Source organism: Pithys albifrons, chromosome 4 (genome assembly GCF_047495875.1).
Source record: "Pithys albifrons albifrons isolate INPA30051 chromosome 4, PitAlb_v1, whole genome shotgun sequence".
NCBI lineage: Eukaryota > Metazoa > Chordata > Aves > Passeriformes > Thamnophilidae > Pithys > Pithys albifrons.
The window spans coordinates 10,039,308-10,051,806 of NC_092461.1; the positions used below are offsets into that span (position 1 = coordinate 10,039,308).

At 40.5% G+C, this 12,499-nt stretch overlaps 1 protein-coding gene across 2 annotated transcripts in view; it reads left to right on the forward strand.

Moving 5' to 3' along the window:
- Positions 1 to 2,475: 2,475 nt before the first annotated feature.
- The window catches only part of TNS3 (tensin 3), a 201,629-nt gene continuing 191,605 nt past the window's right edge, over positions 2,476 to 12,499 (forward strand). The window contains exon 1 of one of the 2 annotated variants that reach the window (XM_071553419.1): positions 2,476 to 2,931. In XM_071553419.1, coding sequence (XP_071409520.1) covers positions 2,836 to 2,931 — 96 coding nt within the window. In that variant the 5' untranslated portion in view covers positions 2,476 to 2,835. The remainder of the gene's footprint in view (positions 2,932 to 12,499) is intronic. The other variant, XM_071553418.1, reaches the window with a different exon arrangement.

Sequence of the window (12,499 nt, forward strand, 5' to 3'; positions counted from 1 at the left end):
CTCTTTTGCCCACACTCCTTTGTCCTCCTCAATCTTCCTCTGTTTCTGCTTGTTAAAATGCTAAACCCCATCTTTTCTAAATGCTAACAATGGTGGAGGAAGTAGGAGGGGAACTGAATGAAACTCTTCCATTCCTATTTACTTAAATAATGATGGGTCATTAGTGCCTGCCTGCCTCTCCTATAAGTAAAACCATGTTTACAACTTTCTTTAAAAATATATCCTTTTCATTGCAGGTACTGCAGTAGATCAGGTTTGTTGTAATGAGCTCCCTGAGTGAACAGTTAATGGAAATTGAGAGTGTTTGACATGCCAGGGATGTGGTCACCAACTTCTGGAGCCCATGGTTAAAATTCCCTTCTAATTATGAACAAATAACCACTGCATATTTTTGCATAGTTGACAAGCTGCCCAGCTGCATTTGAAGAATTGATAAAACCAAGGGTTAGCATGTAAAACAAAGCTCTAACCTTAGTTATCTACCAGTAGGTTGATGCTACATCCCCTTTTAATTCCTGATTCTACGTTGGTTTCAGAGAACAAATACTGGTTGTTTGTTTTTTAAATACCAGAACAAGCAGCATCATCACATGAAACACTGGCTTGTTTAATTAAGCTTTATAAACCCTTGCATATATACCAAACCATATTTAGAAGATGACAGTAATTAAAAGTAGGGTGAAAGCACTAAAGCAATGGAAATGATGAACCCACTAAGGCAGTATTGTGCAGTCTTTCAGAAGGTGTTGACGTTTCCATATTTATACCATTTCATTTCAGGTATTTCAAACGTGTCAATAGCCATTCCTCTTCTGTCAAAGTAACAATACTGAGTTAAGTTCTCTCCTCTTCCTGCCATTTATTTGTGCATCAGTCAACAGCGAGCAGATGAACTCCCCTTAAAGTGGATGAGCCAGTACAGTGCCAGCTGGAGAGGTTGTTTTTCACTAGTTCCTAAGAATCACTCACCTTCACATATCATGACTCCAGATAGTTTGGGATATTTCAAATACAGCTCATTAGTCATAATTTGTGACTTCTCGAGGAAAAGCTTACATGACAATATCAGAACTTCAAGTTATCTAAGACTAGCTCTTCCTGTACAATGACCCTTTCTCCCTTAATCAATTTGTCACCCTACAGAAATAACTCACTTGTGCATTCAGACTCTTTGAACACAGAGTTCAGGCAATGGAGGGCAGGGGGAGAAACATGGGAAGATTTATGCAATGAAATGAAATTAAAAGTCCAATAATGACCCCTTTTAAGCTACTCAATGGATTCCTGAACTCATTCATGCACAAGATCAACTCATTTGATAAAGTAAAATAACTTCAGTCTCTTGAAGTTGAGTGCCTGGCATAATGGGGGCCAAGCACTCAATGAGAACATCCACATGGTACAAATAAACAATATAAGTGTTAAAAACACTTATATTTTCCTTTTTTTTTTTTTTTTTGCTGTATAAAAGACATGTTCTTTTGACCTAAATCATAATATGCTAAATGCTATCTCAGTACAAATGTTCAGAAATTATTTCTCATCTCTTGTGTTTCTTGAGGAAAAACTAAACTGTTCGACTCAGTTCCTCTATTTTAAGATGCCTCTCCTGAAACACTGAAATTCAAATGTTTGGAAATAGGTGATGAACTCTGCTGTTCAGTTACAGATATCTTTTACAGCATGACAGGCAAATAAATGTGTGTTGAACTTCTCAGGAGGAATCAGAGTCAGGGAAGCACTGGTTTACACTGTGTCCTTTGCACTGGAGCGAACTTGGGAACTCAAAGAGAAAACAGCTAAAAGGCTTTGCCCACAATCTTTTCATTATAGTAGCAAAAGTTATCCAGCCTTATGGCCTTAGGTCCCGGTGGGAGGAACAGATTCTCAGCACCATGAGCAAAGCAGCTGTGCGCTTCCTAAAGCTGGAAATAAAAGAATTGAAACATGCCAAATTACAGCACACTTCTGCTAACTTAAATTGCACAGGACAACAAACACTTTTTGCAAAGAAGGAAACAGTCTCCGTGGCTAAGCTTACAGTGCCGTGCTTCCATCACATGGAAGCACTGCCTCTTAGCAGTATACATCCTTTTGCGGGCAGGGAAAAATAGTTCCCTTAAAAACTTAAGGGAAATAATGTACACAGGCAGGCAGATTACACAAAGAGGCAGGAAATTCCTGTAGGTTCTCCCCTTCTGAAACTGTTTTCAAAGTCATTCTTGGTGTCAACTTTACCCATTTTTCTCTCTCAAATTACTTGGGTACTAGCTGCCTGCTTTAGTGACAGACCGCTGGAAAGTTTGCTTTCTCTTTGCACAAAAGCAGCGCGCCCTCCGAAGCAGACTGTTTTGCAAGTTATTAGTTTCGTTGTTATTGTATCCATACCACTCAGTGATCCAAAAGCCCTCCCACCAGGGTAGGGAAGGCTAAATTTCTCCAGCTGGAGACAGCTTTCAGCACCGGCTCTCTGATTTGTCGTCCCGGCCACGGAGGGGGCACACTGTGGTCAGCTCGGGAGACCGATAACAAAAGGCGAAACGGAGAAGGAAGGGGCTCGGAGCGCAGCCGAGCGGGTGACAGCCGGGGGAGCTCAGCATCGGCCGGGGGAGCTCGGCATCGGCCGGGGGAGCTCGGCATCGACCGGGGGAGCGCGGCATCGACCGGGGGAGCGCGGCATCGACCGGGGGAGCGCGGCATCGACCGGGGGAGCGCGGCATCGGCCAGGGGAGCGCAGCATCGGCCGCGGAGGGGCGGAGGGCCCATGCCCGCCGGCGAGGGGTGAGGAGCGGAGCAGGGGCCGCTCTGGAGGCGGGGAGCGGCCGGGAGCGCCCGATGGGCGGCTGGGCGAGCCTGGCGTGCCGCGGCAGGAGGCTGCGCCCCTCGCCCCGTCGCCGCGTGGCGCAAGAAGAGGCCGAGACAATGCTGCAGGTACGCGGGCGCGGAGGGGGCGGCGGGGCGGGTTTTGGCGCTGCCGGGGCCGCGGTCACGCCCTGCGGGGCGCGGGGTGTGCGGGGCAGCGCCGCCTCCTCCCGCGGAGCGGCGGCGACGAGGGAAAGGCACGGTGCGGGTTGCGGGCGGCGGCTCGGCCACCTCCCGCTGCCAGCCCGGCCGAGCTGGCACATGCCACAGCACGCGTTCGCCTGCGCAAATGTGCCTGGTTACCTTTTAATACGAACCTCAATATATTTTTCTAATTTTTTTTTCTCTGTTGTTCGGAAATGAGGAAGGGTTGACAGTCCTAAAGTACGCATACCAACTTTTCACGGGTATGGAAGTTAGCTCAACTTCAAATAATTCTGGTTTTAAACCCATTTGTTGATCTCAATGATGGGTTCCCTTTGGGACAAAACCAGACGAACTGACAAAAGAGCAACTTCTCCGAGCAACTGCAAATAGGAACTACCAGAACTCTGCAGAGCGTTAGCTGAGAGCCCCAGCGCCACACAGCTCATTCCAGAGGCTCATTCAAGCATCTATTTCTGGTTTGCTAAGCAGAGTTCTGGACCTTTGAAGTTCCTTGTTTCAGAGGATTTAAATTAATTGTAAGCATATGTTTAAATGCGTTTGCTTACTTGCGTTCAGCTATAGCAGTCTTCCTCTCCTCTTGAACGCTTAAGTAAGCAACCCCTTTCATTTCAGATTCTTTCTGAAGACATCCCATTTCTGTAACTTTTAGGGTTAGGTTCCCAGAAATTCATAAATAATATACCACTTGTGGGTATATGCACTAAGTAATCTTTACTGATTTCAAGCTGCCTTTGATCGTCTCATGTGCACTCTCTCTGTGAAACTATCTCCATCATTTCTGTGCCTAACACTTCAACCAAGCAGCTTCAAATAGCCATTTTATTATTAAAAAAACTGCCAAGGAAATAGCTGAGTGTGTTTTCCTTCCAGAGTTGCCTTCCTCTGAGGTGTAAGGCAGCCAGTGTTCTGTTAGACAAGTGACTCGTTTAAAGAGCTGGTTTTTTTGCCATCTCTCAGAATAAGGAGTGTTATTCTATTTGAAAGCATTTGCAATGATCTCAAGTAATGTCTTGCCAAAGAAACATCAGTTTGTGACCATAGGCACAATATTAAACCTGAAAATCATAATGTTACATTTGAAAAAAGAAATCGATGTAACGAACTTTATTTTCAGGGATCGTGAAATATCAACTTAGCTCTTAGTAAGTCTTAGCTCCAGCACTGTGAGTCTGATTTTAGAATCTTAATGATACATATTTTGTTAGAGGGAAAATTACTATTAATCATTGTGCAGTCACTCAGTTTGCACCAGGGCCCGGATTTTGCTGGATGGTCTTTAAATGCCTTAAGAAAATGTATCACACTATATGACTTTTGGGAGCAAAAGTCTTGTTCTCTTCTTCATGCCAGCATTTATATTGCTAGAACTTAGTTAGGGATGGGTAATCCTATTTCTCAGAAGCAGTGTCAATGCTGAGGTACCTGTTCACCATGACAGTTTTGTCCACTCTACTTTGTTCCCTGCTTTTCTTTGTGGCTGCCTGGAGATGCTAATTCAGAGTCTGCTGCTCAGATGGCTTTCCAGGTAATCAATGTCATTAATATTGCTTAGGAGTAACTCCTTTTAAGCTAAATTTTACTTCCAATTTAGTTCTTGATTCTTCCTTTTCTTGTTAAGATACACTGAAGGGTCAAGTGAACCTGAACATTGAATCCAGGGGCAAAAGAACAAACAGAATGACAAGTCCACGAGAACAAGTTCTCTTTATGTGACACTTAAAAGGACAGGGGGAAAGTAACACCAAACAAGAGGATAATGAAATCTGGTAGTTTCCCTACCACCAATCTATAGGGATTGTAGCAGGGGCTGCTGTGGCTAAGCAGAGCTTCACCATGCTCATCGGAAGTTACATGAAATAGATCGTCTGCATTCTTCTCTTGTTATATGTTGCTTTAAATCAAGAATTTCTTCTCTGAAACCGGTTGCATTTCATCAGTTTTAAATTAGCATGAGTGATAGGGGAAGCAGGGCCAGTAATTCTCAAAATACTAGTTATGCGTTCAAATGGTGGAGTAGTCCAAAAAGCTGGCATAGACTCCAATTTATGCTGATGTTATGGAATAGAACATGTGGGCAGGATGTTTTAATAACAGTGGCTTTATTTAAATCTGGAAAATGAAAAAGGAGGCGACACACAATAGCTTAAAAATGAGCTTTCTATATTGCCATTGGTCTTTCTTTTGCAGCAGTAAGGTATATGGTTATACAATAGACCATTCAAATATCTACCACTGGGTGGTTGAAATAATTGTAATATTAGATGTTTTCCCTCAGAATATGCCAAAAGGACTTAACACAAAGTTGAAGGGAAAATAGTATGAATTTGACTCTAGGAAAGCGTTCTAAAGACTGAGGAGGTTTGTTTTGTGTTTTCAAGGGGAGTGGTAGACGTTTTTCTAGCATGATTACACAAGGCAAGTGTTTTCCTCTTGGAATCAATGGAATTAAGTTAGAATTGCCACTAATGCCACAGGTTTGCAGTTATAATATTTGGTTAGGCCTCATCCTTGGATGATTTAATAGCTTTCTGGGAGGGGCTACTGTGACCCTGACTGTTGAATTCCTGTTCAGTCTGGGCTGGAGTTGGGACTGAATGCACCAGCCCTGGCTCAGTTTCTGTAGGCAATTCTGCCTTAGCAGATCCCAATGTTACCTGAAAACTCATTGTCTTAATATTTACTTTTTAACCACCTTTTCAGACTGTTATTTCTTCATGTATAATATATAATATAGAAGGGAGGTCAAACTCTCTGACCAGTCTTTAGTGAGGTCAGACTTTTTAAAGGAGTAATGCTTGTGATTGCTTTTGTTTTTTGTTTTGGATATTTGTTTTTTCCCCCTTGGAAATTGAATGCGGGAGACAGGAACTTGTTTGTCTATAATTTCTGGTAATTTCATTCAAGGACTGGTGTTTTGACAGCTCACAACATTTTATGATAATAACCACATGCATTTTGTATTGCTGATAATCTCTCGAAAGAAGACAAAGGCAAATAAATACTGTTGTCTTACATCAGCAGAAAAAACAAGATTGAAAACTGAAGTACAAAGTAAATAAAGTAACTTTTTCAGAGTTGCTTAGCAGATCCATAAAAGGCTTTAGGTTTCCTGATCCTCATTTTAATGCTTTTGCATTGAAGTATGTTACTTTGGAAGTGATAAGTTATCACTTGTGCAAGGCAGGAGAAGAGAAGAGTCCAAGTGTATCTCTTGCTTCCCTATTACACCTGGGTATCTCTGACTGTCTGAAAATGTGCAAATGTGAGGATGCAGTCACCAATATTACATAGTCCATAATCTCCCTGCGGGAAATGATGACAACTGTAGAAGACCCAGCCAATGGGGGCATTATTAGTCAAATCCTATTCAAGATGTAGATGAATCCTGTGGGCTAATCACCCTTTAGTTATTAAATGTGATCTTTCATGTAATGAATACATCCTGGAGGAAAGTGGCATAAGTTTTATTATTTTATGTAGCTAGAAAATCCCTTAGACTGTGTACCTTGTTCTCTCTCCATTATTATTACTTGACCAGTCAGGTTAATTCATGTAATGGTGTCCCTGTTATTAATGTTATTTAGTATATGAGAATCTTGGGGAAAATGGAAGTTAGCCTGATACAGACTACAAAGCAGTATGTAACTAGGGTTCTTTTCAAGGTCTTCAGCACAATGTCTGGTTCCTTAAATGGAAGTTGTCTATCATATTTTTAATGACCAAGGAGAGGAAAAAGCTTTTAAAAAATCTCAGGTAACTTTAGCTGCTTTGCCAGTTAAGTTTCCAAGTAGTCTCAGACAAGTGAAGTACATTAAAACATAATGCCTATTACTTGAAAGAATTACATAGATCTTTACTTCAGTATCCTGCCTCCTGTCTGGCATCTGCAAAATCCACTGGATAGTTTGCAGTCATTTTAACCCAGTTTTATAGTGGATTTTGGCAAGAGGGAAATAAACATTTTATTTTAGGAAAATAAATGCAGCCTCAAAATTTAACAAAAATAATTTCTTAGAGAAACTGATACATGAAGAATGGCTGGGTTACTGCTCTCAAGAGAGATCTGGTAAGATGAAGAACTTTCCCATGCAACTTACAATAGAAAACAATTCTTTTTTGTTCTAGAGTTTGTGGTTTACTTTGAGCTTTGCTGTTGCTTTATAATTTCAGAATTGTTTCTTCCCACAGCATTTACTTATTTATAGTAAATTGTATTATTCTAAAAGAAAATTCATTGTTCATTTTTTCTTTTTTTTTCTTTTTATTTTTTTTTAAGTCTAAATAGGAAAGTTTCCTGAATCTTGGACCATCTTTGGTTATCCAGAAAAGTGCTAGAATAAAAGTCTTGGAGAACAGTGAGGGAGAAATGAATGTGTTGAACAGAAGAATAAGGAGGCACAATCTGCTTCAAATCTAGCTGCTTAAAAGCAAGGAGGTTAGTTGCAGGCATCCCACAAATTTATAAAGCTGTTTCTTTGCACAGCTGGCTCAGAACACAGATAGATCACTGATACACAGTGTTTAATCATCCAAACCCATAAATAAATGGTCATAATTGTTATTCAAAATGTGAGTTTTTTATGATATATAGAATGATAGTCCTTTTCCTATTTCTCCTTCATTCTAGCTGGTCCTTCTTCCTGACTGTGGGGATGATGCAGATCTCTTGACCCTTCAACAGCAGAGAGAGTTCCTGCTGTTTGGGTAGCATTGGTGCTGAGTAGTCTTGGCTTCTTTCATTAAAAAGTAAAATGTTAACATCCTTTCCCTTCCTCGTTTACTCTGCTCTACTTTTGTAAGAATCATCATGAGTCTGCCATGGTTGAATGTGTACTTAGCTCCAGCAGCAGGGTTGTTCATTCAGCAGAGCACTTGAACATTAAGCAATTACTTAAGCCTCTTCCTACACAGTAAAATACTTACAGGCTTAGAAATTGAAATTTAAAGATGACTTAAGATGTTTTACTGAATTAAGTTAAGGTGTGATAAATGCCCTAGTGAGCCATGTATGATGCTGGTCATGATAAATTACTCCCTCTCCCCCAAATATAACAACACTTATAATTATTATGCTCTCTTTTCCCTAGTGTGGGTGTGCAGATCAATCACAGGATGTTTAGATGTGACATTGTATCTGTGATGTATCCTGGTATAGATTTTCACTTATTTAACCCTAATATTTCCTACTTTACCATGCTCACTTATTTGTCTATAATTAGGCCCTTGTTTGGGGCTGAACTGGGGTCTGGTTCTATGGCTATTAAAGCAACAAAACTTTCAGTCCTGAACTCAGCTCTTTGTGGCCCTCTTAAAGTGTTTAAGAGACTTCTGGGCCAACATAAAACACGTAAGTAAAGTTTAAGAATCCCGATTCATTCTCATACAAAGCTGGTAATGACTGCTTAAATATTCCAGGCATGTGAAGATACTTCTTCCCCAGGAAATAACTTATACAGGATATAGTTCCCTGGGAGTTAAAATACAAATACCATGCAGAAAATGAAAGATTTCAGAGGGCTTTTCCATTTTTAGCATGGGTGATAGTTAATATTCTTCAAGTTGATCTTCTTATGTATAGATTGGGTTGGGGAGGCATACAAGGGAGAGGCCAAGGGAGGAAAGGTAGAAGCTACTAACAGCTTGCAAGAAACTCCATAAGTTGGTGTGTAGTACTCCTGCTGTATTTCTGTGAATTCCTGCTGTCTAGTTTGACTGTTAGAAAAAAGGCTATGGTACAAAGCATAGGATGAGACTGAGTCCAGTGGCTGGATGTTGCAGATGTCTTCATGTTGTGAATTCATTTTGTGTGACCTCTCACTTTCTGTAATTGATCACTTATGCAAAAAAACATTCCCTTCCATTGTGCAAAAAAACCACCTTAAATGTTTCTCTTAAAAACAGATGAAGGGAAGACAGCAAGCACACTCCTTTTCTTTCTTTTCTCCTTCAAACCTGCTCTGTTTTTAATACATAAAGAGCCAAAATAAGCAGGATTAGGTTTTTCAGCTAGTTGGGGTTTTGCTGTGCCAACTCAAGCAAACACAGTGGGAGTGTAAAAACTAAGCATGTGCCCAGTGCTGAGTGTATGCTGAGTGTTTCTCTGAGTGAGGGGTTGAGATTATTTTTGTCTCGATTTGTTCCTTGTAAGATGGTGAGGAGTTTGACTCTTCTTTGGGGCAACTAGATTTAGCATTTGAATGATGGTTTTTATCCTTAGAAGAAAAACATTAATGTAGTACACAATTTCTTGCAATTATTGTCTAGCATTCTGTGCGGTCTCTGCCTTAGTATCTCACCAATTTCTGAGTTGGAATTTTTTATTCTGCTTAACTGGTAGCTTATTTTTCTTGGAGAATTACTCTCAGGTGTGTTTATGAAATGCTGGGGTTTTTTCCTCAGTGGGAAAGGCAGTTTGACCTAGAGGCACAATGCAAATTTTATCACTGTAGAAGAACAAGAAAAAGTATGAGATTCACCTGAAATGTCTGTGTACACCTTTATGCTTTATGTCTGAAACAAATACTTTAGTTGAAAGTTCTGTTTGAAATCTGTTCAGATGATGATTGCGAGTTCCTTAAAAATGAGTAGCACATCCAAAATGAAACGCATATGTAAAGTTGTAGAGATTCTTTTTCAAATGGAACAAATTACAATCTCAGATGCCACTTGTAAGGAGTGTAGGAATTTTTAAGTCATCATTTTGATTCCAGCTTCACAGATTTTTCATTGTCTTATCAAAGTACAGCAGTTTTTTAGTCATGACTGTAATGAAATAGATGGAATGGTGAAAAGACACTCAACTGAAAAATGTTGGTAGCACAACCTGTAACAGACCTTCTTAGCTCACTTTATCTGTGTTTTAACTATCAGTCAATGCTTTCTGCACTAATGTTTTATTCTTAGTTCTTTGCAACTACAGTGAAATATCAGTTCTTTGTGGGTCTTGCCTTCTTCAGCTATCCCAAGTAACATGGATGTGAAGTGTTTTAGAGAGTCAACTGCCACAATCGTTTATGAGATATTTTACATCTGGGTTAAAAAAAGTGAATTAAGCCAGAGCTAACTGAAATTCACTAACTGAAGTGAACACACATTTTCATTAATTCCTGACCTGTTTAATTTTCTAGCACATACATAAAACTAAATGAAGACGTCTTTAGGTTGATAGGGTAAAGTGAAGTTTGTCTCAAAGTCTTTGAGATTCCTCCTTATTATTAGGCAACCGGTGCATTTCCTTGTAAGGTCTCTTGTCAAGCCTCAAGAGTTTGCAATGGGCAAGGATGACCACTTTGAATCATGATGGTCAGGAGGTGGTTGTCTGGTATGTGTGATAGGCTTTTGAAAGCAGAGTTCATTCCCAAATCCTGTGTGATGACCAGCTTTGAGCATGACTTGCTCCCTGACAATGCTGCTGTTAATCCACAGATTTGTCATGCTGCCATACTTGGTTTGTAGATCTTCCCACTGGCCCTCATCCAGCTGGGCATGGATTCCTTCCCTGGGGAAGGGTCAACACTTTTTTCACCCCACTCTTTTCTGGTTTCCAACTTGAGCCAGCTGGCAATATAAGGAGAGCTGATTATATGAGTCACCTTGAGATGACTTACTGTTTTCTACACCCCTTTTGGACCCTGTGGACTTCAAGAAAAGTTACTTATGTCCTAGATTCCTTTCAAAGTCATCAAAGCTAGGACTCCTCTGTCACTTCTTGGACACTTAAGTTATAGTGCTAATCCCAATGGCACCTTTACTCCTTGGGTTGAATATAAGCAGTTTCTGTAGCAAGAGTTTATGTTTTTTTAAAAAATTAATACATATATTTTTACAAAATAGATCACATAATCTGCATGTGAGAGTACAAGTATGAGTGTATTCACATGTCTACACTGGTAGTTATTTATATTTTAAGGTAGTTGTGAACCCCAAAATGTATTTGACCACCTAGCTAAACTGGTGGTGTATTAATTTTAAATAATGCAACATTAAGCAATAAATCATAATGATGATGGATCTAGGACATGTCACGGTGCTGTTCCTCTCCTTATGTCATGATTTTTAAGAGTTCAGTTATGCCATTTTATATGCTTCCTTACACATTGTCTGAAGCCAGCCCATTTTTAGGAGCTGTCACACAGAGCAAGATGTATGTTTTTCATTCCCATATAGATTTCGGGTGGAAGGACGAGGTTTTTGATGTTTTCCTGTGGGATGGTCAATAGAGCTGCATTAAACTGGCCCTTCCTGTTTCACAGCCACCTGGCTTTGGCTTTTTGATACCTTTTGCCCTGAGAAGACTGTTGTCCACAAACCTTCCCAGCTCCGACCTAGCCCAAATGCATCTAACTGGGCAGGCATTGGCCTTCCATTCCATGTCTGGCAGGAATGTGCAACACAACTGATGGAAAATGGGCTGTTGCTTGTGGGATCTCCACTGTTAGCAATACTTGTCATGCTCTGTGGCTCTTTCACCAGAGCACCAGGCAGGTAGTGTTATGTGACGTTCAGGGACAAAACAAGTGGAGGGGATTGTGGCAGTATGTGAGAATATTATATATGCTTTGTGTTAATGGAAAGGTGCCAGTGGTGAACCAGAGCCTGATGTCATAAGCCACTTATTTAGAAAAAAACAGTTTTAAGGCAGACAAAAAGCGAATGTGCTATTCAGCATCTTGTTTCTGTTGCTCTCAGTTCTCTGTCATCCAGCTACAAACACTAACAAAGAGCCTACTCCTAATGCTTTCTTTGTCAGTTATCCAAGCAATCATAGCCAACAAATAATTTTTTTAAAGTAATAGACTCTCAAAAAGTAAGGCAACTTTCAGCCTTGTAAGAGCAAAAGCTTTTCATTATGCTTTTAAAGCAAATGTCAAACATAAACTCTTTTTTATGTCCACGTAAGCCCAACAGGCATGTAATGCCTGCTTCCTGCCAAATCAGGTATTAACTATGGCTATCACTTAGAGGAAAATTAAAACCATATGCATCTTTGTCCTTGAAGTCTCTCCAGACAATTTAAGAAGGCTCTCTGTAGATTTATTGCAATATCAGCTCATGAGTTTTCAGTGCATGCATGTATTTATCATGGTTTTTCAAAAACAGGCTGATCATGTGGTCTTGAATGCAGTGGGCACTTCAGCAGATGCACAGTGGCACCAGGACCTGGAGTTCAACCTGGGGCTTTTGACCTGGCTTTCATAAGGCTGTAATTTTGTTGGGCACTTAAACAAAGGGTTGTATTTTTAGCCTATCTTTAAGGTATTTGGAGAGTTTTTTTCTTGCCTTTGTGCTTGAGCAGGGGAAAGTGCTGCTTTGTGCATGAGAGTTTTTGATGGGCACTGTAAGAACTACTTCACTCAGCTCTTGCAGTGCCATGACACCAATAACAGGAGGAGGGCTGAAGTCATGCGGAGGAAAGTCTGGTGGCTGATCTGTTGCCCATGGTTGTAACTTTTCTAAGTAGGAGAAAGCT